The 25726-nt window shown below is 45.0% G+C and overlaps 1 protein-coding gene across 3 annotated transcripts in view; it reads right to left on the reverse strand.

Moving 5' to 3' along the window:
- Positions 1 to 25726, reverse strand: part of ACAD9 (acyl-CoA dehydrogenase family member 9) — a 1303923-nt gene that overhangs the window by 1256889 nt on the left and 21308 nt on the right. For all 3 annotated transcript variants that reach the window (XM_069643962.1, XM_069643964.1, XM_069643963.1), the window contains exon 2: positions 9422 to 9515. In XM_069643962.1, the coding sequence (XP_069500063.1) occupies positions 9422 to 9515 (94 nt within the window). The remainder of the gene's footprint in view (positions 1 to 9421; positions 9516 to 25726) is intronic.

The following is a 25726-nucleotide window of genomic DNA, read 5'->3' on the forward strand; positions in this document are numbered from 1 at the left end:
CCCACTCAGGGAAGATCCAAGCCACTCGCCACCAGACCGTGAGGTCCTGGGATTGAACAGGAGTGTGTAGCCTTCAGGGAGAAGGGTGTCAAAAGCATTGACTAAGCTGGCCTTGAACCAGCAAAGACGTCGAGGCCAAGGTCTTCAAGGAGGTGACAGATGTCAGAGGAATGTTTGATAGCCGAGTGAGAATTGAGGGTGGCTAAGTGCAGTTGGTTGCCCCCTTTAAAATATTGGCGTGGGGGGCACAGGGGTGGGGGCCACCAATGGGGGGGGGGGAGAAGGGGTGGCAAGGAGGGGCGGAAGGAGAGGGAGGGACGTTGAAGAGAGAAGGGAGACGCCCGTCAAGAAGGGAGAGGTTGGGCTGAGAGCCCTGGGCCATCGTTAGGGAGAATTCTCTTTCTAGGGCTAATTTCCCTCACCTAGTGACTCCCCCCAGCAGCTTTGCTGGATTTTTTTTGCACCTGGTAAGAGTGTACATCCTTTTTTCACTCTTACATGTGTTTTGGCCTAAGTGTTTTACTCATTGTGTGATCTTGGGCACTGGAGCACACCACTCCAAGTGCCCCTGTTCTTGTATGGGTTACACAGCACCTTTAGTGTAGTAACCCAGGGTTGTCTTTTAGACTTCCCTCTGACTCCATTTCACTGGGGCTGACTACTGTCCCCCAGAGAAAGGTAAAGTTGCCATTTACTTTACATAGTCATTCTTACCACAGACCCAGTACACCCAATCTTACATGGAGTACTGGAAAGGGCTAATCTGTACCCCTTTTCTGTCTGTACCTCCCTGAGCATTGTTTTGCTCTTTTAACATTTAGACTTGGCTGGTGGCAGTGGTATCTACCCTAACTTTTCTACCGCGATTATATTAGATAAACGTGGTACTGTTCTTGGCTATTATATTAGCCTCGAACATAAACCCGCTTGACCAAATCGTCTTTCTTTTGGCTCCGGTTGGGTGTATTCGCCATTTCATTTTGTTAAAGTCCTTCTTGTGTTTTACTTTGCGCGGCAAACTAGGTTCGCCTTCTTTGTTCACCGTCTTTTGGCGGGCTTCTGCAGAGAAGCCCTTCTCTTGGCGCCTGGGTGTCTAGGTAGACTGAATGTGGGGAAGGGGTGTAGTCACCCCCTGCACAGGGTATCCTAGGAAACCCAAGTCGCACTTTGCCATGATTGGCGGAGGTGGTTGTCCCGGGCGGACAAACCCCCCTGCTGCATGATGGACAGCCAGGCTGTGTGAATGGGGGTTTTGCGCATAAAAGGCAGGTCTCTTGAGCTAGAAGTCAGTCGCCTCTGGAACTACAAGGAACCGAAGAGAAGTGGAGAGAAGGAGAGAATGACAGCTGCTGCAACTACCCCGTCCCAGTGAAGCCCTGCTGCAATCCTGAGCTATCTACCTTTTGACGACTAAGAAGATCCAGTCCGGAGTCTTCTTCCCTTGAGCCTGGTGGGGATAACCAGCTCATCTTCAGCCAGAGATCTCCACCGTGGTCGAAATCGCTGCACACTGCTGTAGTGGTCCGGATAGCCACCTGCTGAGCCTCTCCTGTTTTTAAGGAGCACACCTTTGCGTTGTCGCTGCCGTTCGCTTTATCCCTGTGTGGTGCAGACCCCCTTCAGACGTCGTCCTTCACAACGAAGCTCCAGGAATCGTGGGTCTGCGGGAAACCAACAGGAACAACTGCCAGGGCACCAGCTGCATCGTGGAAATAAGGTACTGTGTTCTACTCGAGGAAACTGGGTGAATCCCTTTTCTTCATCCTCAAGGCTCGTCCTGGTCTTCCCTCCTTCTTATAACTTTTGCTTCCAAACATTGACAATATTCAAGTACTTTTTGGCTACACGGAATCGTGAACTGTCTAACGGTGTGATCTTCGGCACAGGCCTCCGGTGTCCCCTAAACCTGGCTCCGACCCTTTGACTTTTGAACTCCTGTTTCTGAGCGTTTCTCGATACTGTCTGCCTAACCTAAATATTGCCTGTGATTTTTACCTCCAACTCCTTCTGGGTATCTCAGGTGCCAAGTGTGTTTTTGCCCCAGTAGCATTTCATGTCACGGATACGCGTTTATTTAGTAGACCGAACCGTCAAAAAGTGATCGCAACCGTATCCGCAGTATCGTGTTTTGTTCATAACACCGGTTCATTCAAACACAGGGTACTTTGAAACGTACTGTACAAAGTGAATTGGTTAGTTGTAGTATATTTAACGTGTGGTTTTGTTTAAAGTTTAATAGAGGTGTTGTGTTTATAACTGATGGTTTAAAAATAAATGTACTTATATTTTTTACCTGAAACCTTGAGTCAGTGTTTGCTCCAGTCAAAGTAATTGTGGTCCCTTTGTGTAATCTCTGCTACTGCTCATATACTCTTGAGATAAGCCTGGCTGCTCTGCTACTGCTACCACTATAACTTAGTAGTACGGGCTTGTACCAAAGGTAAAACTTGTATTGCCACCTGTAGTCGTAATCAGGTGTAGTGGTCCTTAAGGGCACTGTACAGGATTCTGCCTAACAGCCATTATAGTGCCATTATAATAGACATTAATGGTGCATTTGGAAGATGCGGTGTGCCAAGGGCACTTCCTATCTGGTTCTGCCAGTAATGGAGAGAGGAGGAGAAAAAGGAGAGGACAGAAACCATATGTGGGGTCCATAGGTTAGATGAAGGAACGGTAAATAGAATGTCTAGAGGCGACATTGATGTAGGTGTCTGTGATGGGTAGATCAGGGTTGTTAATCAGGAATGCCATCTTTAGTTTCTTCCTACCTGACTCAGTGAGAGGGAGGGTATGAAATGGAGAAGCAGTTAGAAAAGATAGGGGAGACGGAAAGAGTCATGGGATGAGAGAAGAGGAAGGGGGGGGGCAGAGGATACCAGGTGAGAGGGTTAAGCAGTATGCAACAGTAGAATTGCACCAGGTGGCCAAGCAGACAGAGCATGGAGTACATTGGAAATGCCAGATGTACAGATCAGTTAACATTGGATGTACACCTAAAAACGATTTTAGGCAAAAGCACTAGAAACAGTACAAAATGGTGGTGGATGCACAATTGGAAGCACGTCAGAGTATAGAAGAGATATCTGTGTGAGATATCATCTAAGTGCTCATGGGTTGAGCAACTGGGGGCATGACTCCAGTAGAGGTGGTCATCACTTACAAGACCCGCCAGATTTGATGGGTTTTGCTGCATTGAATTGTTTCACTTTAAAAGTTTCTTGACTAAAGTTTATTCACTCAATGTCAATGGTTTTCCTACGCTATATCTTACCTGTAGTAATAAATCACCATGGCCTTGGCCCATATCCCCTTTAGTAGTAAACAGATCATGATCTTCGCCTGAGGTCCATGTCACTTTGCATCAATTAGGTTGAAAAACTGATGCCCACTAGCTGCTGATCATGTTCCATCAATTAGTGGAGTGTCTCAACAAAACGCACATTGAATCAATTCGGGGTAAAGACCATGACCCACTGGCCATAGCCTAAGGCTGTGGCCCCATGTCCCCTTTAGTACTAAATAGCCATGTCCCACTTGCCATGGCTGGCTGCCACTTTCCACATGTTAAGAGTAAAACACAATGGCCCACTGGCGAGTGTTTCCAATTTTTTGTTCCTCCACCCCTTTCATTTCTGCAAGATTTCTCCCCGCCCAGAGAATTAGCCCCAGAAACAATACCTCGAAAACCACTGCATGGACTTCTAGTCTCATTAAAATGTTTCTCGCTGAAACACAGTCATGATTACAGTGGCAAGATAAAAATGCATTACAATTAACATTTTTGGTCTCCCCAGCTTCCCTCTACAGCTTCCCTCTACAGTACAAATACCCCCGACTCTGCCCTAAGATCCAGCACGGCACGAGCGATCAAATGCTAAAATAAAATGGCTGCCCTCCGTACAGAAACACAGACTGCAGAACCAATGGCATCCTCCTGACATCATTATCTGCACAGCCAATCAGGTGGTGTTTACATAATGAGATACTTGAACACCACCCACAAATCAGTATATGGAGAATTTGAAAGCCATTTTTACAAAGCACGTATCTTTAACAAAACATCTTTAATTTGAAAACCAAATACATCAAAATATGTAACAAACAATGCTGTAAATATTTTTAAAGTGTCAATCAAATTAAATAACTTTTTTATAACATTAAACACATGGCGGCCTCAATTAGGAAGTAAAAATGGCTGACAAATTCACCACACAGTAGAAAATCAGTCAAAGAGTGCCAAAAGAGATGTGTTGTGGGAGGAAACCCCAAAAGATTTCACTTGGCGATGGGCGTTAAATGGGTGGACAAATAGCCAACTACATAATATCCATCCTCATATGTCAACCTGCATTGAAAAGCATTAAATACCTACAACCAAAGCCCCCATTTCAAGCTCTCATGTTAAAGCTCTTATTTTAATTACAATAGTTTCGGCTTAGATAACGCTTTCAGCGCCAAACCTAAAAATAAAACGACTAGACGGATTTACGCTAAATAACCATAAGGCACATCAGTAATGTTTCAAACAAACTTGTTTCATATTTGGCGCAAATCCACATAGCAGTTTTGCTATGCGCAGATTTAAAGGATGCACCGTTTTTACCAATGGAAAAACAAATGAACTTGTGCCGAAAACAGCTTTTTTGAACCGTTGGACACATTTTCCCAAATTTTCTATTTTCAGGCAATTATTCTGGAGCATTGCAGCTATATACATCAAAGTCAACATTATTAGCAATAGAATGTTAAAAATTGTCAAAGGCTCATAGGTTTTACTTTACCTATTAGGCAGGGCTCAAAATTAAGGGGAGCTGCGACCTAATAAGCTCCTGCTTGTAGGCTAGAAGAAATTGGTTAGCTTGACAGCTACTTTTGGCACCCTGGGTCAACTGATGCAAAACAAACACACATGTGAATCTAACTCACGTTTGGGACAATCTATATATAAACCTTAGGGCACATCTATACGACATTTAAAGCATAAGGGTCATAATTAATGGACAAAGAGTGCATCTTATGTGGAAGATAGATTTGCAGAACGCTATGCACTAGCTCCTTGTTCCTCAGTGGCAGCCCTTGGTAACTGGTTAATACTGGATACCCAGGAGCTGCTTTATGCGCTTGCTTATCCAACCTTAATTTTGATCCCTGTAGGGCGTAGACTGCCGTCCTATAATATATATGTTAATGTAGGTGTCAGTACTGACATTTATCTCACGTTTATGGAATTTACGCACAACCCTCACTCAGTCACAAGTTTATATGAGGGCTCCATAATGGCCTTAATCTCCAAACACTTCAATGGAGATTTCCCCTCCTCCCTCACAGACTGATTTTTAAATACATTTCAATGCAAGGGCTCAAGTTACACCACATTTGCCAAGAAGCCTCGGGTGCTGGCGTTGAATTGTCTTGGCCATTAATCTACAGCTATTTTACCACATACTAACTACATATGTCAAACTTTGCTCAAAGAACATCTTTCAGGGACAATTTATCCCAATCTTCCTTAACAAAATTAGAAAACAATAAAAAAAAATAAAAACTGTACATTTTTACAACAAAGAAATACTCTGCAAACTGCAGCCAACACACAGTCGCCTTCGCCACAGTTGTTAGGTCGCCTTTGTAGCTCTGCAATAGTGTCAGGTCACGTGGATTCTCATCTGTATTGTTTGGCAAAAAGAACTGACTCGGGTGGGGTAGTAATGGGAGAGGGCAATGGTGCTGGAGCAACTGTTCCCAGCGCGAGATGAAGAACAGAAACTGGAGGGACACAATATTTAAAGTGGTGGTGGAGAAAAGGACAAGTACAGGAATTAATGGAGAAAAACAGGAGGGTAGATGCAACAAAAACTTGAAAGATCAACTAGCAAACAGTAATTCACACCAAGAAAATGGAAAGGGGGCATTGATGATTACAAAAATAAATCCATACCACCTTCAATATTAAGATACTGTTAGAAACCTGTGAAACACTGGACATCAATTAATAAAGAGTTATATTGAAAGTATCCTTTACAATGGTTTAGGTCATTGTGGATGTAGCCTTGACAAAACCCAAACTTAAATATCACATCACTAAAACGCCACAAGTTCATTTTGAAGTACTTTTCTTAATCACACAGTTCTCTAATCAATTTGGATATTTGACCCACACACTTGCTCTTGCCATCTTTCTTCAGCTACAGATAAACTTTATTTACAGCATTCAAAGGTGTCGGGCAAGTGACTAGAATTACAAAGTTTACTCATGTATATACATCTCTTTACAAATGCATTCTCCTCTACCTTTAGGAATCCTCTTATCTGTCTGAAGCTTTTCCCAAAAGAAATGTTTAGCTTCTCTGTTTTCATTAACGTGTTTGTAATCCCTTAATGTTCTGCTACATGATACCTTGTCAATACTATTAGCACTAGCAAAACACTGCTCATAAAGGCAGTCTTTCAGTCTATCTTCAGACCAATTACAGGCCGAGAGGCATGCCCTTTCTATGAAAGTAAGTGTAACTTGAATTTGATCTTGGTTCGCAAAGAATGAGCCAGCAGGTTGCAGAAGCCAAGTGTAATTTTCCAGGATTCTGAACCATATAATCCATATCCTTGGTCAGGTATAGGTAGATATCACTGAATACTGGCTGCAAAAGCAGCTATTTCCAGAGACATATTTTCCCTCCACTTCATAGAATTGACACTTTTAGTTTTCTGCAAGCAGCATTATCAGATGACATGCAAGTCTTTCTCCCACGATCATTCTCAGAGACAATTTCTATTTTCCTAGACCTAAACTCTGAAGCCCCTACTAGTTTAAAAGTTGTAAAATCATACGTCTACTAAGGGATAGGCACATCAAATGAAGCTAAATGGGCTATCAAGATGCAAAATGGGTTATCAAATAATGGGGTTGAAGATGGTCACATTCAAAGATAGTATACAATGCCAGATTGCACTAGGTTATGTTATGTTATGTGAAGACTATTTGTAAAGCGCACGGTCGCCCAGGGACATCATGGCGCTGGAGAGGACGAGAGAACCCTGATCACAGCTAGCAAACCCAGAAAGCATTATCCATCATATATGTCTTTTTAAGGCCAGATGATTATAGATCTTTTTCAGTTCAACTGGTAGCTTGTTCCATAGCTGTGCTGCTGCAACAGAAAAGGCTTGTCCACCTAGTCGGGAGTGGCGAAATGATGGTACACAAAGCAAACCAGCCGACTCAGATCTCAAAGAGCGGGAGCGGAGATAGCGAGAGAATTTATAACTCAAGTACTCTGCTCCCTGTCGATGCACAATACAGAGTGCTTTGAACTCAATACGTTTGACTGCAGGTAGCCAGTGAAGGCGACGGAGGACTTGGGAAATATGGACACCATACGGTGTCCCCGTCGCTATCCGAGCTGCCACATTCTGGAGACGTTGCAGTCGGAGGATCATTCCCTTAGGCTGCGCAAGATAAAGGGAGTTAATAATCCAATCGACTGGATACCATTGCCGACACCACCAATGGTCGTAGGGGAGGTGGTATAAGGTGAAGAACTTGCCGAAGGATTTTCAGATGGAAGAACCCGGTCTGACAGATGCAAGAGATCTGGGCTTCCATAGATAGAGTGGCTGTCATAATGACTCCCCGGTTCTTAACCTTAAAATCCAGAACAGGGAGAGAGCCCAAAGAGGAAGGCTAAAAGATCGAGATCCACAGGGAAGGGCCAGGAGGAGAGCCCACCAACAACACCTCAGTTTTGTCCACATTCAACTTTAGCCAGTTAAGGCCCATCCCCTCACCTACGGCCATCAGGCACTTATGAAGGCTAGACGACACCTCAGTCTGATCGAGATCTAACTGAATCAGGATCCGAGTGTCGTCAGCATACGAATAGCACCCGACGCTGAAGGAGCGAATGAGGCACACTAAGGCCCAGATGTATACATTAAAGAGAATGGGTGACAAGGCAGATGCCGGAGGTACACCACAAACAAGATCAGAAGATTTAGAAAGAAAAGAGAGCAGAAGAGATTGAGATATATCCTTGGGAAAAGAGGCGAACCAAGCCAAGACTTGACCAGATATGCCAATTTGGGCCAGGTGGGATAGCAGGGTATGATGGTCAACCGTGTCAAAAGCCCCTGAAAGATCTAATAATAGCAGGGCTCTGAAACTTCCCGAATCCACCAGCCTGGCCATATCATCCTGTACAGAGAGTAGGACCCTGTCAGTACCCCTGCCTGGCCTAAAACCAGACTGGGCTGGGTCAAGGCAGTTGGAAAGCTTGAGAAAAGAAGACGGAAGCAGGGACACCAGTGATTCAAGAAGTTTCATAAGGGCTGGTAGCAAAGAAATTGGCCAGAGGTTAGCTGGTACGGAGGAGTCCAGGGAGGGTTTCTTTAAAAGTGGAATGACTGTAGCAGCCTTTAGCTCCATAGGGAGGAATCCTGTTTGGCAGGAGACATTAACAGCCTCCGTAATCACCCCTAGGTGGTCTGGTGTAATCTCCTTCAAGACCCTCAATGGCACCACATCAGAGGGAGCAATGGATTTAAGTTGAAGAATGGCCTTGAGAACTGACTCTTCAGTAAAGAGAGGAAAAGAGGACCAGTCTGGTCGCGAGATATCAGTGGCTGTATGAAAGGAGATATTACTGGAGATCGGGCAATTGTTACAGAAAGGGTGTGCACAGAGATGTTGGCACGAAGATTCTCAATTTTGCTGATGAAAAACTGAGATAAAGAGTCACATACCTCCTGAGTTGGCTGAACCGTAGGTAGACAATTAGCCGCGGGTGATAGACCACAGCAAAGAGGGCTTTGGTTTGACCCAAAGATGTTTCAATTTTCGAGGCAAACTAAGATTTCTTTGCTACGGTAATCACAGCAGAATAGGCTGTGGAGCAAGCTTTATATACGGACCTCAGCAGAAGGTCATAGTCACAACGCCATTTACGTTCGGCTTGTCTAAGCTGCAGTCTGGCCGGCTTCAAGTCTTCGGAAAACCAAGGCTCAAAGGGGAGCCTGCAGATTTCTGTAAGCTGCATCAGGGCTACTTCATCGGCTGCCACTAGGAACGAAGTGGCCAGAAGAGACAGAGAAGGGGTCACAGCATTTCATTTTTATGGATAATGCTAGTGTTTGAAGATTGGCCAAATGCCAAGCCCATTGCCACACTCTAGCCGGAAGCTTTTTAGGCTGTTGAATTGGCAAGAGCGAGCAAGTCACTAGATAGTGATCCCATAGCTGGAACATGGTACCCCAGTATCCTTATTAGATATGGTGGCAGACTACTTAACATACATTTATTTCACATTTTATCATGCTTTGCTCCCATATAAAATGGGCAACATTGAAAGCCTTAAAAAACAAACATATGAGAACATGTTAGTAGATCAAGTAAAAAAAAGAAATATATATTTTAAAATGGTACCTTCTTCAGCAAAGAACTTTTCCACTGGTCCAACAAACTGGTTTATTTCATTGAGCTCATCGTTGCTGATTTCTGGATAGGGAAACACTTCTTCCTATGAGAAAATTGTAGTATTAGGCAACTCAATTTCCAAAGTATTTTTACAAATCTCAGGTTAAGGCTCCAAAATAATTTCGACTTCTATTTGAAGCAATCTTTAAAGCAGTCAATTGAGGTACAAATTAAAATTACAACATTGCTGGGTGAAATTGCATGGGTAAGCTCACATACATTTTCTACTAGGAGACAAGACTATATTCAAAAACACATACTTATCTGCTCGGTCTGCTTTGTGTAGGACAATAAAGTATCGGTATTGTATTAGGCTTAATAAAAGCTAAAGGTTCTACCACATTTTAATGCTTATTCCTGGACCACAAGCTTTTCTTTTGTCAAAATGTTCCCGTCTGTCTAAACCGGATATTTTTTACACTGGCTAAATGTCAACAAAAAAGTTGTGGCAACAATGATTATTTTAGTCTGTTGAACTATTTAAATCCCAATTTAGTCAGCTCGCCGTTTGGAATGAGAGCCAGTTGAAATACACAGCTTCCTAGACTGCTACCAATCCACTTCACACTTAGAAGCGCACAAACTTAATTTTTCAGTTGCCATAACATTATCAACTACTTGGAGAACGTGTGTGTGCTGACAAGAACATTACATAGGATCGGTGTTCTGGAAAGAGCCATGAAGCGGACGACCAAGGAGCATAGGTATGGTGAACGAAGAGAGCAAAACTAGGACTAGTAATTCAGATGTTTCATGCTGACACGTCTAGCAAGGCCCCTGCAAACTCATCCATGTACTGTGGACAAACCATTAACTAGGGGAAAACGACTGATGGTTTACCAGTTCACTCTTGCAAGTAATATTAAACCCAAATAATGACATGTGTAGGCTTAGAACTACATCCTAATTTTGTTCCCAGTGATCACAACATTTTCACGCATGCACATACTACTATCCTCAGAGCAAAACGCAATACAATTATTCAATAAATATCCATCATTGGGCAAGAAACCAAATAAAGAAAGGATGAGGCTCAAGGAATTGTTAAATTAACACAATGCAGTTAAGGACATACAAATTAAAAGATGCTCTCCTAAAGGGTATTTGAATGGTTAAGTTGGAGGATAAGTTACATACAAATGAAAGGCTATTAGAACATCTCAAATTGTCAAAATCTCAGTGCAGTCAAAACACAAAGACCACACCTGGTTAGGAATTGGCAAACAGCATCCTAACCAATCATACGGTTAGCATTCGCCCCTGACCCGATGAATAGCGATTCCAGCTAAAAAGTAGTGCCAGATGCTCAAAGAACAAGAAAAAGAATGCAAAAGGTAGATCCATCAAGAGGTGCAGCAAATAATAGGAACAAGATATTGGAAACAATGTAGTAATAGCTGGGCTTTTGACATGTAGAACACAGAAATTGGACAACAGTATTTCAAGAGCTGGAGAGGAAATGGGGATCATTTCACAGAGCACTCCGAATTAAAAAATAAATCAGGCCAAAGGGCCCCGCTCCCCAACTACCCTCCTTTAGGGAAGATCAAGAGAAAATCATTGTACAGAACAAAACAAAAGAGGGTATGGCTGGGAGGTTTAGAATGAATCTTATCCTCTGCCAATCATTGTACAGGGCAATGGCCCATACCACCCAGGAATGGCGAAAGGGATGGATTATACACTCCAAAAACAGAAAAAAGCTGTAGTGACATGCAGCAGGAATCAGAAGATAGACCTAATTGCCTTGAATTGATCAATTCAATAAAACAAAAAAAAAGAAACCAATAGCAAGCCCAACAGGGTGAAAGACCAAATTAAAATCTCCCCATGGATGATTGCCGGATTGGGAGCAAAGCTCAGTGTTCAGACATTTAAAAACGTTCATCAAGGATATGACATCATGGTGGTACAAGAAACATCAGCTTTGAAAATCAGTGAAATCACAGGCTTCTACTACATAAGAGTTCCAGCACAAACTTAATTGGAGAGAATGTCTTAAAGTTTGCAAATCAGCTATAATGTAGAAAAAGCATTGGCTATGCAAACAGTTTTAGCTGTTGCGTGGAAATGGGATATGCATTTGCCAGGCACTATAATAATAGTACTACCTAATCAAAAGATGAAAACAACTGGCAAACGGTATATGTACATATAATGGGGGAGTGATTGACAAATTCATATCTCATGCCTGTGATATGGCATTTTTCTTTATTACCGTGCCATATAGTTGTATATTGCAACAGATTTAGGCACAGACATCAATTAAAAGAAACAACGCTTGGCCAACCGCGAACACAATTAGACACAATACATTGGTTAAAATTCCAACAACATTCCCACTACCGGTCCCAATAATGCAGTGGAGTACTAATACCCGTAGGGCGTTAGCCCAACCTCAACCATGGGCAAGGAGAAACAGAGCACCTTCCTGACAGATTATTGATGGCTATCCAAAATGCCAGCTATCTTCCTCCAAAAGGAGGGTGAAGGAAATAACACAAGGCTTATGGTGCCCCCCCCATGAATAAAGCCCAGATATCCTCAGCAATAGGGTCAAAATGTATTCCCGCAGCCACAAAGGCCGCTCTCCTAATCCCACAGAAAGATTTGCAATGGATTAACAAATGCTGAACCCACAGAGGCGGCACATCCTGGCAGGTCTGGGGAGGATTAACCAGGCCCCCGTGATTTCAAAACTCTTGAGTTTAAGGTAGTCCCAGACCATGTTTTGCCCACAAATTGGTTGATGTAATTAGGAGGCCCAGGACACGCAGAAATGTATTTGAAGAATAGACCACTATTTGTCAAGGAAGCCAGTGGCATCAAATATTGGTCATTAAAATGGCTGTAAACAGCCACACTCATGGTGGATTTGAACTGGGGAAATGGGCAGCTCAAGGTAACGGCCGGGACCGGAGCCAACCATTTATTCCCCAACTGTGACCAAACTATGTATGTATCCTACCATTCATGCAGTGGATATTGGAGCAGCCGACTGGATAGATAGCGAAGTTTAGAGTACCACCCTCAGCATTGGCGAGTTGCCAAAGAATATTCAGGGAGGACAACTGCAGTCTTGCCATGCAGGAGTAAATCCCAATCTCCAAGAAGATGGTCTTTATGGGAGTCTGAATAAGAAGCCGGAGCAACCTCTTAAGTAAAAAGGATTCCAGTATGGACACCCGCCATGTTACCGGGATGCCAGAGAACAGCACCGTACATTAGCATAAGGCTAATCTTTGTCAAATATAATTTGACCGAGATCCCTAAAGAGTAACCTCCACCCACCCGGGCCATTTTTAGTCTGGCATTTAAAACACGCTTGTACACAATTGTTTCTAGGTGCGACAAGACAAGGAGGGGGAAACAAAGGGAGGACAAAACAACGATCTTACTAGGCCTTTTCAGATGTCTATTGAAGAGCTAAAACTTTTGGCTTTGCCACTGCATTTGTAACAGGAAATCAGTGCAACTAACAGATGCAAGAATATACATATTGTTTAACAATCAAGTGGACGAAGCCACACTTGGTAAAGGCGTTTGTATTGTGCCAGAAGCTGATTTAGAGCTGCAATTAAGAGAAGATTTAAAAAAGGTAGATAGGTCTTAGCTGATGCTGCTGTGAAATTAGGAGCAACGGGTATTACTTTGGTCTCTATTCATGCCCCCAATTAGGCACAAGAAGATTTTCCTAATGAACCTGCTTCCAGTTATTTTTCCTTTTGCCAGAGAAAAGCTTTTCATGGGAGGAAACCTAAATCTACTAATTGTGACAATATGCGCAGACTAAACAGGCCTCCAATTCACTGAAGTAAGAACTCATTAATATGGGCGTTGAGTGGAGGGCAATTCTTTCTTCACAAAAGAGACTTCTCATTTTTTACCCACATCCACAAATTATATACTAGAATCGTTTACATCTTCATGGTGGAAACATTATGAGACTCAATCATAGTATCAGATATGGAAGACATCACCACTTCAGATCATTGCCCAGTTTGGTTGAAGTTGAGACGCCGGCACTGGTTTTCCACTGGTAAATTGTGGATCCTTCCAAGTATTGAAATAGCTCGTCGAATCAAGGGATTTCTGTTGCTCAAAATGTTCCCAACACCACCACATACAATAACACGTGGGAGGACTTCAAGGCAGTTATTACAGGATGGGTTTGGCACTAGGTGTAGACTTGGCAACTAGAACCTGGCTGCTTGACTTCTGAACTCCAGGACTAAGAGGTCCGAAATAAAGAAATGTGATATGGTAAAGTACGGCAGAAATTGAGGGCTATCAGGCATCTAATAAATATACTATCCATGTATCAAGAAGAAAGGGTACCATGCATGGACTTAACTGAAGGACAAGGGGCCTTTGCCGCTAAATAATGGCCTTTTTAAAATTTTTCTAATCCAATGGTACTGCGCAGCCTGCTGGAATCACTTGGGGGTCATGATCGGGAGCTCTGGAGTGTCCTCTCTCCTGTGCGCACAATTATTAGGGTCTGGTGGAGGGCCACCGGTTGTAAGGGACGGTGGTTTCCCTTCCGGTCAGTCATTCCCCTGAGCATAGCAGGCTGAAGCGGGTGATGGTTGGGAGGGGTCTGGGTGGCTGGGGAGGGGCGGGACGCTAGAGGATATATATGTGCAGGACAGGGCAATCACGTACGTCAAATTCAGGAATGCTCACCTGAACTTCCTAGAGTTTGCTACACTGATGGCGGGAGTAAGGGAGGCCTGGGATGGGTTCCCGGAAAAGCCCTGCAGTGAAGGGATGAATGTGACTGTCCTACAATTGGTATAAGGTGGTAAAAGTGTGTCAGGACTGTATGCTGCTTATCGAGGGGAATGGGACACTGCAGCGGTGGGACTTTGTACGAAGCAGGAAACAGACATTGGGGGATCACCTCACATATGGCAAATGGGCGAGGGTGCTCGAGTATACGAAACGGGTATCTAAAAACTCCAAATTCCAATGGATTCGGTACAAAATAACCCAGAGGGTGCATCACACCGGTGTCGGTAGCCAAGATGGTGGAGTGGTGGCCCCACTTTGTTGGAGATGTAGGAAGGAGGTTGGGACCTTCTTAAACATGCTTTGGAGGTGCAAGCGAGTGGTGGGTTTTAGCAGGGGGGCAGGGCATCTACTCGGAATGGACTGCACTAATTGGGTTTCATGAGCAAGTTACGATTAAACACTGCTTGCTGGGGTTAACACCTGCAGGGAAGGGCAAGCACCGGAAGGAGCTGGCCAGAGCTCTAGCGTTGGGCCTTCTGTTGGCAAGGAGGGTGATTGCTATGGCCTGGAAAGCACAGAGGAACATAGGATGGGTGACTTGTGCAGGAGTTGGTGCAAGTGGGTGAGGGCCGAAAGGGATGTCATTTCCCAGATGCGAGTGGGGCAGGCCATGGAGACCCGGTATATGATATGGCATGAGTAATGGGACAAACTGGAACTGAACCCGCACTGGCATTCCCTTTGAGGGGACCAGGGATCGCTAGCGACAGTGTTTGTGGGGGTGTTATAATGTGGCGGCTGGGAGGGGTGTCTAGGGTGGGGGAGAGAGAGAACAAGGGGAGATCATTACTGTATTGGCTTGGGGCATGAGTGGGTCTGGGAGTGGGGAGGACGTTGCAATGTATTTTCCATGCTGACAAGTGTCTGTTTGCTTTTTGAAAAATTCAATAAAGAGTTTTGTTTTTAAAACCCCTTTTCTAATCTGACTTTTGGAAACTCCCATGAACAAAGACTAAGGGCACTCAATCTCTTTGGTCTGTACAGCATTTAAGTGTGTGGGTAGAGGATGGAAACTATAACTAGTTAATCTTCGGTTGGGAGAAGGATGTCAAAATATTTTCTAATTATGTCTACACTTGTGTATTTGTTTATCCAATGACTGACTCCAGGTGTTTTATTCAGGCAAAGTTTATTTTAATTTATTTTTATTGACATTTTCTCATAACAATAAACACACTTACATCAAATAACATTAAACAAATGCTTCAATACATTCAACATTTCCCCCATAACTCCCCTACCCCTCAACCCCTTTAACTGCCTGCTTATTTCGCAATTGTATTATGTCATGCTTCCGCTGTACCGACCAACGTCTCTTGTGTAGCGTCCACCTCTTTATGTTGATTGAACAGTGTCACTGTCAGGGCAATCCATTGGTACACATCTGTTCCCCCAGCGCTTTTTCCCCACACTCCAGTTTACGCCTCAGCCCATTTCTTGAGATCTCCCCACCATCTGTCTATGCAGGGGCCCTTAGGGGCTTTCCAATGCATGGCTATGCTTCGCTTGGCTGATATGTATATCACATTTTTCATCTTTACCAGGGGCTTTTGCTTAGTTGGTTTCCTGAACAGGCCCAGCAAACACGCTTCTGGGGACCAGATATCTAGAGTGATTACCCCCCCCCCCCCATAACCAGTTAACTTGCCCCCTCACCCAAAAGCCCTGCACCAACCTGCATTCCCAACATGTGTACCAGTCCTGCATTTATCACATTTGGGACATGTCTGCCTGCTTGCGCCTTTTAATTTTTTCGATATTGCTGCTGGTGTCAAGTATGCCCTTTGTGTGATGTACAATTGTATTAGCTGTAGCCTGGCATTGCTGGAAATCTTTTTATGATATAGGGTTATTCTTTGCCATTCTTTGTCATCCAACATTCTACCAAACTCATCCTCCCACTTTCCCTTACATTTGATCAGAGTTCTCGAGGTACAGTCTATCAATAATTGGCATTTTTCAACAAAAACAATCAATCAGAACCAGGTGCTTACAATCCTCCTTAGCCCCGGTACACACCAACATTATACAGAATACTTCACATCACGCATGTCCTTGATATGCATATGTTTACATACAGTAAGGCACATGAATTTGTTTTCCCAAGTGGTAATCTTAGAGCACCTCTCGTACCATGTCGTAAAACCTGCTGTTGCCACATCGTGTATTGAACTCATCACTCATAGTTCAGCTTCGGGTGTAATTGAGACTACCTCCACGTTGTGTGGTTGTTGAATTAAGTGTGTATACGCATCCCACATATTTCTACCATTGCACCGTCTTCGAGTTAGTGACCTCCATCCGTTTTCCATATCAATACAATACATTATGTCGGTCTTCGATTGCGAGCGTTTAGGGCTCCATTCCCTACCCCCATTGCATTGCCACCCGTCGTTTGGCTAGTATGAGTAGCAGACTGGTACATTTTCTAGTGTTCATGGGCACCCCTTTAGTATAGCCCAGCAGACAGATCAGTGCTTCTGGTTGCATCGTCTGGCATGTAATGCCACTGATTGCGTCAAATACCTGCTCCCAGTACCGGTGTATGATCGGGCAGCTCCAGGACACATGGAGGAAGTATGCTTGCTCCGTGTTACACCTATTCCATCTCTGAGGAATCTGGGAAGTATTCTTTTAGTTTAGCTGGTGTGTAATAAAACTGGTGTATGTATTTCAAGTGGATTAGTTTTAATCGTGCATTAATAGCCCCCTTCCTGATCCCTGGCACGCCAGATAGTACAATTCAAAATTTTGGGATCTTCAATCCCCCCTGAGCATAGGGCCTCTGTAAGTGAAGTGCGATGCAGTGTCTACCACCCCACCACAGGAAACCTCTGCACACCTTATCCAATTCCATGAAGAATTTCATAGGGATATTATATGGGATGTTTCCAAAACAGTGCATTAGCCTCGAAAATGCCATCATTTTTAGCAGTGCTGCTCTCCTCGACATCGACAAAGGTAGTTTGCTTCAAAAATCCATCACCTTAACCAGGCCTTGATTAGCCTGAACGGTGTTAATTCCATGTTCCCGTTTGGGATCATGATGTATGCTCAGACCTAGATATCTAAACGAGTCTATACTCCATGTTAAAGGCATGACCGGCAGCTCAGCCTTCCTAAGAGATGCCATCCCCGCCATCGGGAATAGACATGACTTGCTCTTATTGATCCGTACCCTTTCGGTTCCCCGGAGCCGTCTAACACCTCCAACACGTATGGCAGGTTTATCTCAGGGTTATTCAAATAAAGCAACATGTCGTCTGCATACATGGACACTATGTGCCACACCCCATATATTTCTATACCTATAATCGCTGTATTCACGCCTCAAATACGCCGCTATTAGTTCAGCTGCCAATATGTATACCATAAGGGACAGTGGGCACCCCCGTCTCGTCCCTTTCTGCAGTTCCCATTGATCAGAAAAAGTGGAGCCGGTTCTTACTCTCACCCACTTCATATATATCGCGGCCATATTCCCATCCTTACCATAGTGGCATATAGCCAGTCCCAGTGTACAGAGGTGAACGCCTTTGTGGCATCCAGCGAGGCGATGGTGCATTGCTCGGTTCTATCCCATGTGCCATGTATGACGTCGTGCAATCTCCTCAAATTCCCCGCAATGCTCCTCCCCGGAACATATCCTGTCTGATCTGGATTGACTAAGGTTGGTTTTACTGTCCTCAGCCTATTGGCCAGCAGTGCCGGGAGTATCTTACTATCCTGATTTAGAAGTGACAATGGTCTAGAAGAGCCACGGTCCATTTCTACTTTGTTTGGCGTTAAGAGTGGGATTATCACGGCCTCACGCATACTTCCCTGGAGGATTCCCTGTTCATATGCTTCATTATATACTCTGGCCAACAATGGAGCCAACAAATTGACATAGGCCTTGTAGAACTCCTCTGTCAACCCATCCGTGCCTGGTGCCTACCCCGAGGGAATGGATCTTATGGTGGCCGCAACCTCCTCTGGGGTTACAAGCTCCTCTAGCACCTCCTTTTGTTGTTCATCTAGCCTCAAAAGAGGAACAAAGTCCAAAGTGTCCTATATCTCCTCTTCTCCATCGGTAAGAGTATAGTTCCTTGTAATAATCAAAGAAGACCTCATTTATACCTGCCTGTGTGTTCACCGCCCCTCTTTCTGCGTTTAGGATGGAATGCATCAGCAATTGTACTTTCCTGTTTTTGTGTAGCCAGGCCAACATTGGACCGGGCTCGTCACCTTGAGCATGACTTTGTTCCAGGTATCTTGTATGACTGAACTCACACAGCCTGTCCCAGTGCATTATACACGCCTGCCTCAATCGGATTTCTTCCCCAGCATATTCCTCCCTGCCCCCCGCCTTCTGCTCCAATTCCGGTTTACTTTCTTCGTCTCTTAGATCTTTAGTGATGGCCTTCTGCACACTCCTGACGTGGCCATCATCTCCCCTCTAATCACCACTTTATATGCTTCCCTAATAGTGCCCACTCGTTTAACGCTACCCTCATTCACTTCCATGAAATCCCCAGTGATTTTTCGTATATGTTCCTTAAATGCCTTATCTTGCAAAGATTCACTTCTTAGTCTCCAAGTGGGTATGGGAGGCCTAGCGGCCAATATCTTCCATACCACTAATAGAGGGGAATGGTCTGACAATACCCTAACCTGGTATACAGCATCAGTGAATTCCCACACAAGTTCTTCTTCTGTAAACAAATAATCCAGACTTGTATGGAGATCACGAGGGACCGAATAATGTGAGAATGCTCTACTATCTCTGTGCCGTGTCTGCCATATATCTATCAGCTGAAAGGGGTCCAAAAGTGTGTTTAGGACCTTAGCAGGTGGGTCTTTATGCTTCACGTCTGACCTGTCTTTAATTGGGTACAAGGTGCAGTTAAAGTCTCTGTCCCATATCACGACTCCTGCCCTGCATACAGTGACTGGAAGAAGACAGTGGCTTCATGATTGGGGGCATAGGTGTTCACTATAAACACCTCCTGATTGTCAAGAATCCCATGTAGTACAGCCATCCTCCCTTCATCATCAACTCTAGTGTTCAAAACCTTGAATAGAAAAGTAGGGTACACCCATATCAAGACGCCTCTTGCGTATGTGGAGTATGTCGTACCCACCATCACCCCACCGCAAGTGCTGGCTAATTTCTTGTATTTCTGTGCGTTCAAGTGTGTTTCCTGTAATAGCGCTATTCCAACCTTTTGCTGTCATAAATACTTGACCACCATGGCGTTTAACGTAATTATTAAGACCACGGACATTCCAGGTCATAATCCTCACCCCTTCAGCCATCGTCTGCGAATTCCCAACCATCTGGTGGGACCCTTGGGCCCCTCCCCATTGAACCAGGGTAGCATTTATCATGTACTCCTTATTGACAGGCTTATCTCCCCCTTCTTCACCCCCAATCCCCTTTTCCTTTCCCCCAACTTATAACAAAGCCACCCCCCAACTATAACTGTCCAGCAATGCCCTGCATGCTTAGACTCGTCCCACTTCTGCCTCCCGAACCCCAGTCTTGCCTGGGCTCCTGGTGACCAATGGGTGGGTACCATATTGTACCATGTAAAAAGTATACGGGGTAGAAGGTGTTCTCCTTGTGCTCCTGCAGTACATCAAATCTTATAGTCACAGAATTCTTATGCGTCTCATGTCTTTATTGGTCCACAGTGGCTCAGCATGACCACTCCCTCAGTGTCAACGCACTGCAGCTCATCCCGCCATCCGTCGCTACCACCGAGTACCCAGTGTGTCATCCTCTCCAATGTTCACTCCTCCAAATGACGGGACATTAAGCCTGTCCATCCAGTCATGTGCCTCAAATGGCGACTCAAAGAACAAGGCATTCCCGTTGTGGAGTATCTTTAGTTTAGCAGGGTAGATGAGCATATACTTGAGCCCGCTTTTTTCAGTCTCACTTTTGTGGCAATTAATTGTTTGCGGCTCTTTTGAGCTGGAGACACAGAGGTAGAGTGTTTTAGTCCTTTCTCTGTGTTCTTGTCACCAGTCCCAGTTACGTGACGCAGCGCCGCTGGAAGTATTTAAACTCCCCACCTCCGGGTAGTCACTGCGTTGCAACCCACTTTGGTCACTTCCTGTTTCCGTGTTTCCTCGCTCCGATCCTCTGTCGGATCTCCCAGAGGGTTTCCTGTTGTTCCTGTGTTTCCTGTTTCCTTCCTCGGAACACCTCCATTTCCTTCCGCTACTCCGGCGGTACTCCGGTGTGCCTATTTTCAACTTCCCTCTCTTTTCTGATTTCCGGGAATTCTTCCCGTTTCTCTCTTTCTGTTGGCTCCTCCGAGCTGGCTAGCTACGCAACTATTTTTCCTCTTCCTGGAACCATTGCCATTTATTCTAACTGCCACAAGGAGCCTCCGTCTCTCCTGACTCGACGATTGGACTTCTTCTACTCAACAATCAGCCTCGCTCCATTGCTCTCTTCAGCGACTATTCTGGGATTGAAGAGTCAACACTGCTCCGCAGGGTTTTTTCCCTTTTGGGTTTTTAGCTGATTCCGGCTTGGTTCCGGAAGGGAGTCACGGGACAGCTGTTTATCCAGCGGTCACTGTGGCTTCCCTCCGTGACAATCACATTCATCACAAGAAGGAAAGAGACTACCTTGCACAACGACGTCTACAAGAAACTGTCAACTCGGACAGCTCAGGTGAGGAGAGTGTGCTTGTAGGGGAGAAAGCTAATTGCACCACTCATCACAGATTGCAACGCCAAAAGCTTCAAGGATGTCTGCTGAGGATCAGGTTCAAGAACTATGGAAGGCTTTTCAAGCAATGTCTCAAGAGCTACAAGGAGTGAAGACCGAGAATGCTCTGCTTAAACAGATGGTATCAGCTAGAGAACCTGCCCCCTCGGAATTACCACCCATGGCGCTGTCCTCTGGGAAATTCGATGGATCTCCCAAAAAGGTGAAGGAGTTTCTGGAAGACTGCATGGTTTATTTCACTTTTAGGCCTCATACCTTTGCTACCGATCAGGCCCGGGTCGATTTCTTAATTTTCAAATTCCCCACTACAGCCGGAGCTGGGGCTCCCTCCTCCCACTGCAGGAGCAGTGCCTGCCAGGAGGCTGGCCCCCACCTGAAGGTAGGCAATCTGCCTCACGCCGAGGTCCCTACAAGCCCGCTTCACTCTTTGGAAAAAAAAAAATTTGCCATTAGACCGTCTGTGTGTTCAATGACACTCGTTGCCCATTGTGTCTGGCTCCAGCATCTCGGAGCTTAATTGCCGCCATAGACGACCACGAGGACTCCAGCCACTCGAAAATGGCCGCCGAGCATTCTTGCTTGTAGTCTCCACATGAGGAAACTCTGCATGCCCAGTGCCGAATCCCGATTGGCCTGTAGCCACCATTTCTAGCCAATAGCATGCCGGCCCACCACCGAACGGACACAGCCAAAGGCTTCCCCCTGTCGTGAGCCTGTCAGGAGCCGGAAAGTGCAGAGTGCCAGAACCCCTGCTCCTCCTGGGACCCAACTACAACATCCTGACTATGCATGCACCTATATCATGGTAAGCAGCTTGCAAGTGCGTATGCCCAAACTGCTATTGCAACCTTATTGCACTGCCTACGCCGCTAGACTGTGGTTTACACTATTGTAAAGATTTGTTTAAAGCCCTTCCTTCCTGCTGCCTGTGCCCTGGACATTGACATTTGCGCACTGTTTCCCAGCCTCACCGTTATCGGACCTCCTGTGGGCTTTCATACCGCACTACGTTTGCATTGCTCATATGGATATATCCACTGTGCCTCTGTGCAACTTAGTCATTGCGTATGCTGATCTATGCCCACTGTGCCTTTGTGTATTTTAGCCACTGCAGCCCACTGTGCCTCTGTGCAACTTAGTCATTGCCTATGCTGACCTATGCCCACTGTGCCTCTGTGTAACTTAGTTAACGTAGCTTACTGTGCTCAGGCTATCTGAACTTAGTCATTGCAGTTCACTGAGCCTATGCTACCTCTGCCCATCTGAAGCTGCCTACCCAGCCCACTGTGTTTACTGGAATTGTAGTTCCACATCATGGTTAGCACACCTTGCAGCCTGCTATTGTACTCACTTCTAATTATCCTCCACCATAGACAGAACAGTAGCTTCCCCATAGTGTTCATGAGACCCCTAAATAACTCTACCATGACCATCCTCTCTACCGATACCAGTATGGAACACCTGGATCTGAGTCCCTCAACTGAATTTCCTAGCAACCCATGCAATCTACTCTGCAGAAATTCCAGGCTTAGAGCTAGACTCTCGAAACTCCATGAGCCTCTGACTAGAACCCTACCTCCTACTAACAAAAGATCTAACACCCAGAAGGCCAATATCGCCCATCTCAATAACAGGAGACTTCCTCCTACCACCCATACTAAAATTAAACCGTCTCCTCCGATAGCCCCCCCCCAAAAGGAGGATTAATAAATGCCAGATCCCCGACAGAACATGCCACAGACATCCACGATTTGATAGTGCTCGATAACTTGGACTTCATCGCTATCACAGAGTCTTGGCTGCATGACGCAGCAGGACCCCTACTGTCCTTAGCCATCCCAGAAGGCTTTACTATATTCAGGCAAGATAGAACTAATATGCGCGGTGGCGGTATTGCTATAATCGCAAAGACTAGTTTAGGTATGAGAACCTCACCCACAATAGCATCCGATTCATGTGAATCGCTTACCATTAAACTTCCACTAGCTGGCTCCCAAACATTGACTATCCACCTCATCTACAGACCACCTCGTCCCCTAGGGACATTTGACGAGGATCTCCACAACTTACTCTCCAACAACCTCAATACCTCCTCCCAACTACTTGTCCTAACCTTGGACAGACCATTTCTTCTTGTTATTTGAATTATCTACCTCCAGACCACATCCATCAGCTTCTATCATGGCCCCGCCTTGCCTAACAAGTAATAAAAAAAGCATCACCAGAGATAAAGTGATCCCGGCTATTCTACCTACCCTCAACGGATTAGAGGATCATTGAGACCCAGAAACATTAGTCAATGAGTATAACAAAATTATGTTGACCACCCTAGACAACATCGCAACTCTGAAACTCAGGCAAAGTAAACCCAAATCTCACCTAAACAAATGGTTTACCCCTGAACTCAAGGATCTGCGACTACTTAAAGGAGTTGCGAAACAGCATGGAGGCTTACCCCTTCAGTAGATCATAAAACGAACAGAAATATCCTCCCAATATAAAAAAGAAATCCATTTGGCCAAACAGAACTCTTTCAATAAGCGCATTTCCAACGCCAATTCAAGTATGAGGGAACTATTCACCATCCTCAAGGAACTAGAGTCACCCATCCCCATTCCGGATATATGCACCAAAGACAAAACGTGGTGCTCCGACATTCAGCAAGCCTTATCAAATAAAATGTCCTTACTCCAAACGAAAATAGCCAAAAAGAAAGCCTCCCTTACACAACCACTTAAGACCAACAATTCCACCAGAGACTGTGCCTTTCACCATAGACCATGCCCCAAAGGCTCAGGACCCAGCTATACGGTTCATGTTCACTAAAACCTCTATCCTTGAGGTGGAGAAAGTCATCCTCTCTCTTAAGCCGTCAAACTGCCAGGGCGATTCCTGCCATGCCCAGCTTATAAAAGATGCTGCTAGGGATCTCTCCCCGTTTATTGCCAAACTGGTCAACTCCTCATTTACGTCCGGCACGGTGCCCACCAATTTAAAACAATCCTGGGTACTACCACTGCTCAAAAAGCAAACGCTAGACCCTCTAATACCCACGAACTACCGTCCCATTACGACAGTCCCCTTCCTGCTTAAAATCCTGGACAAGATTGCCTATAATCAAATCCAAAGTTTTCTGGAACAACATAAACATTTAGGAGGGTGCCAATCAGGATTCCGTCCCCAACACGTCACAGAGACTGCCCTCATTGACCTAAAGGCTCAAATAGATGAACTAAGAGACAAAGGAAAAATGGCTCTCCTCTTGCTGCTGGACCTCTCTGCGGCATTCGACCTCGTGGACCATGGGGTACTTTGCAGCCACTTAGACTCTGCCGCACATTTCTCCACAGAGGCCATAACTTGGATCGAATCCTTTCTTAGTGACAGGACCATGAGGGTGTTCTCATCGGCAGCGGCGGACCCAATCCCTATCCGGTGCGGAGTATCTCAGGGTTCGTGTGTCTCCCCGACTCTTTACAACATATTCACAAAGCCCCTTTTTGATGATCTGGACCATCTCGGTATCACCTACAATAACTATGCAGATGATACCCAGATTCTCCTCCCACTTTCCGGGGATTACAACAAGGATTTGGCCTTGGTGAATAGGGTGTATATCATCTTCCAGGCATGGATGGCAACTCCCGGTCTATGCCTGAACGATGATAAAACAGAGTTGATCATCCTAGGAACACATTCTAACATCAAAAAACTTAGCAAGGACTATACCTCATTTGAAATCGATGGAAATATAATCAAGGTATCTAAAGACGTGAAGACACTTGGCTTCTATCTGGATGCCACACTTTCGACAAGCAGGTGAAGTCATTGGCTTCGGCCACCGCCTATACATGCAAGCTCATCAGAGCAGGTAAGCACTTTCTCTCTGACAACAACTGCCTTATCCTAGCGAGCGCACTCATCCTCTCGAGGCTTGACTATTGTAATGCCCTCTACATTGGAGCAAACAAATCTATTACCCACCAAATCCGAATTCTTCAAAATATCGTCCTACGAGCCGCCCTCGGTGTATCTAAAAGATCGCATATTTCAAAGATCAGGCGTCAAAACAACTGGCTGTCCACCCAAAACAAAATCCATATAAAAGTAGCGTCCCTGGTTCATAAAGCCCTGAACAATGCCGCACCAAGCTATCTCTGTAATAAACTCACTAAAAGAAACCACACGCGCCCTGCCAGAACTTCAAATGCCAATAGCCTCATTATTCCTAGATTCAGGTTATCTAAGGCTGGGGGTAGCAGCTTCCAAGTTCAAGCGGCCCAATTATGGAACTCACTGCCAAACCCTCTACGTGAGGAGCAGCCTTTTCCGAAATTTAGAAGCAACTACATTAATCTGCTGAGGTCTGCCAATGATTAGCCCATTGGCGCCTACTTATCCTTACACAACACTAGCTTATACGCATCACTATCCTGTTCTCCTTTGATCTTATGGACCTCCTCACTCTGCCCACCTGGCCGATGAGCTTAGCGCCTGTATATATACTGCCTTTATTGTATTCTGTACTAATTTTTCATGTATTTTGTGTGTCATTTGCAATTGCCGCCTACCTGTGATTTATTGTATTTTGTATTTGTATACTGTATGTAACCCATGACCCTACCCTGTAACTTAAGCTTCGCATTTTCAGTACTGTTGCGCCCGGCTACCTTCGGGTCTGGTGCGCATTATAAGTGAATAAAACAAACAAACAAACAAGACAGGTAACGCCC

This window comes from Ambystoma mexicanum, chromosome 2p (genome assembly GCF_040938575.1).
Source record: "Ambystoma mexicanum isolate Mex_15411 chromosome 2p, UKY_AmexF1_1, whole genome shotgun sequence".
In the NCBI taxonomy this organism is placed as follows: Eukaryota; Metazoa; Chordata; class Amphibia; order Caudata; family Ambystomatidae; genus Ambystoma; species Ambystoma mexicanum.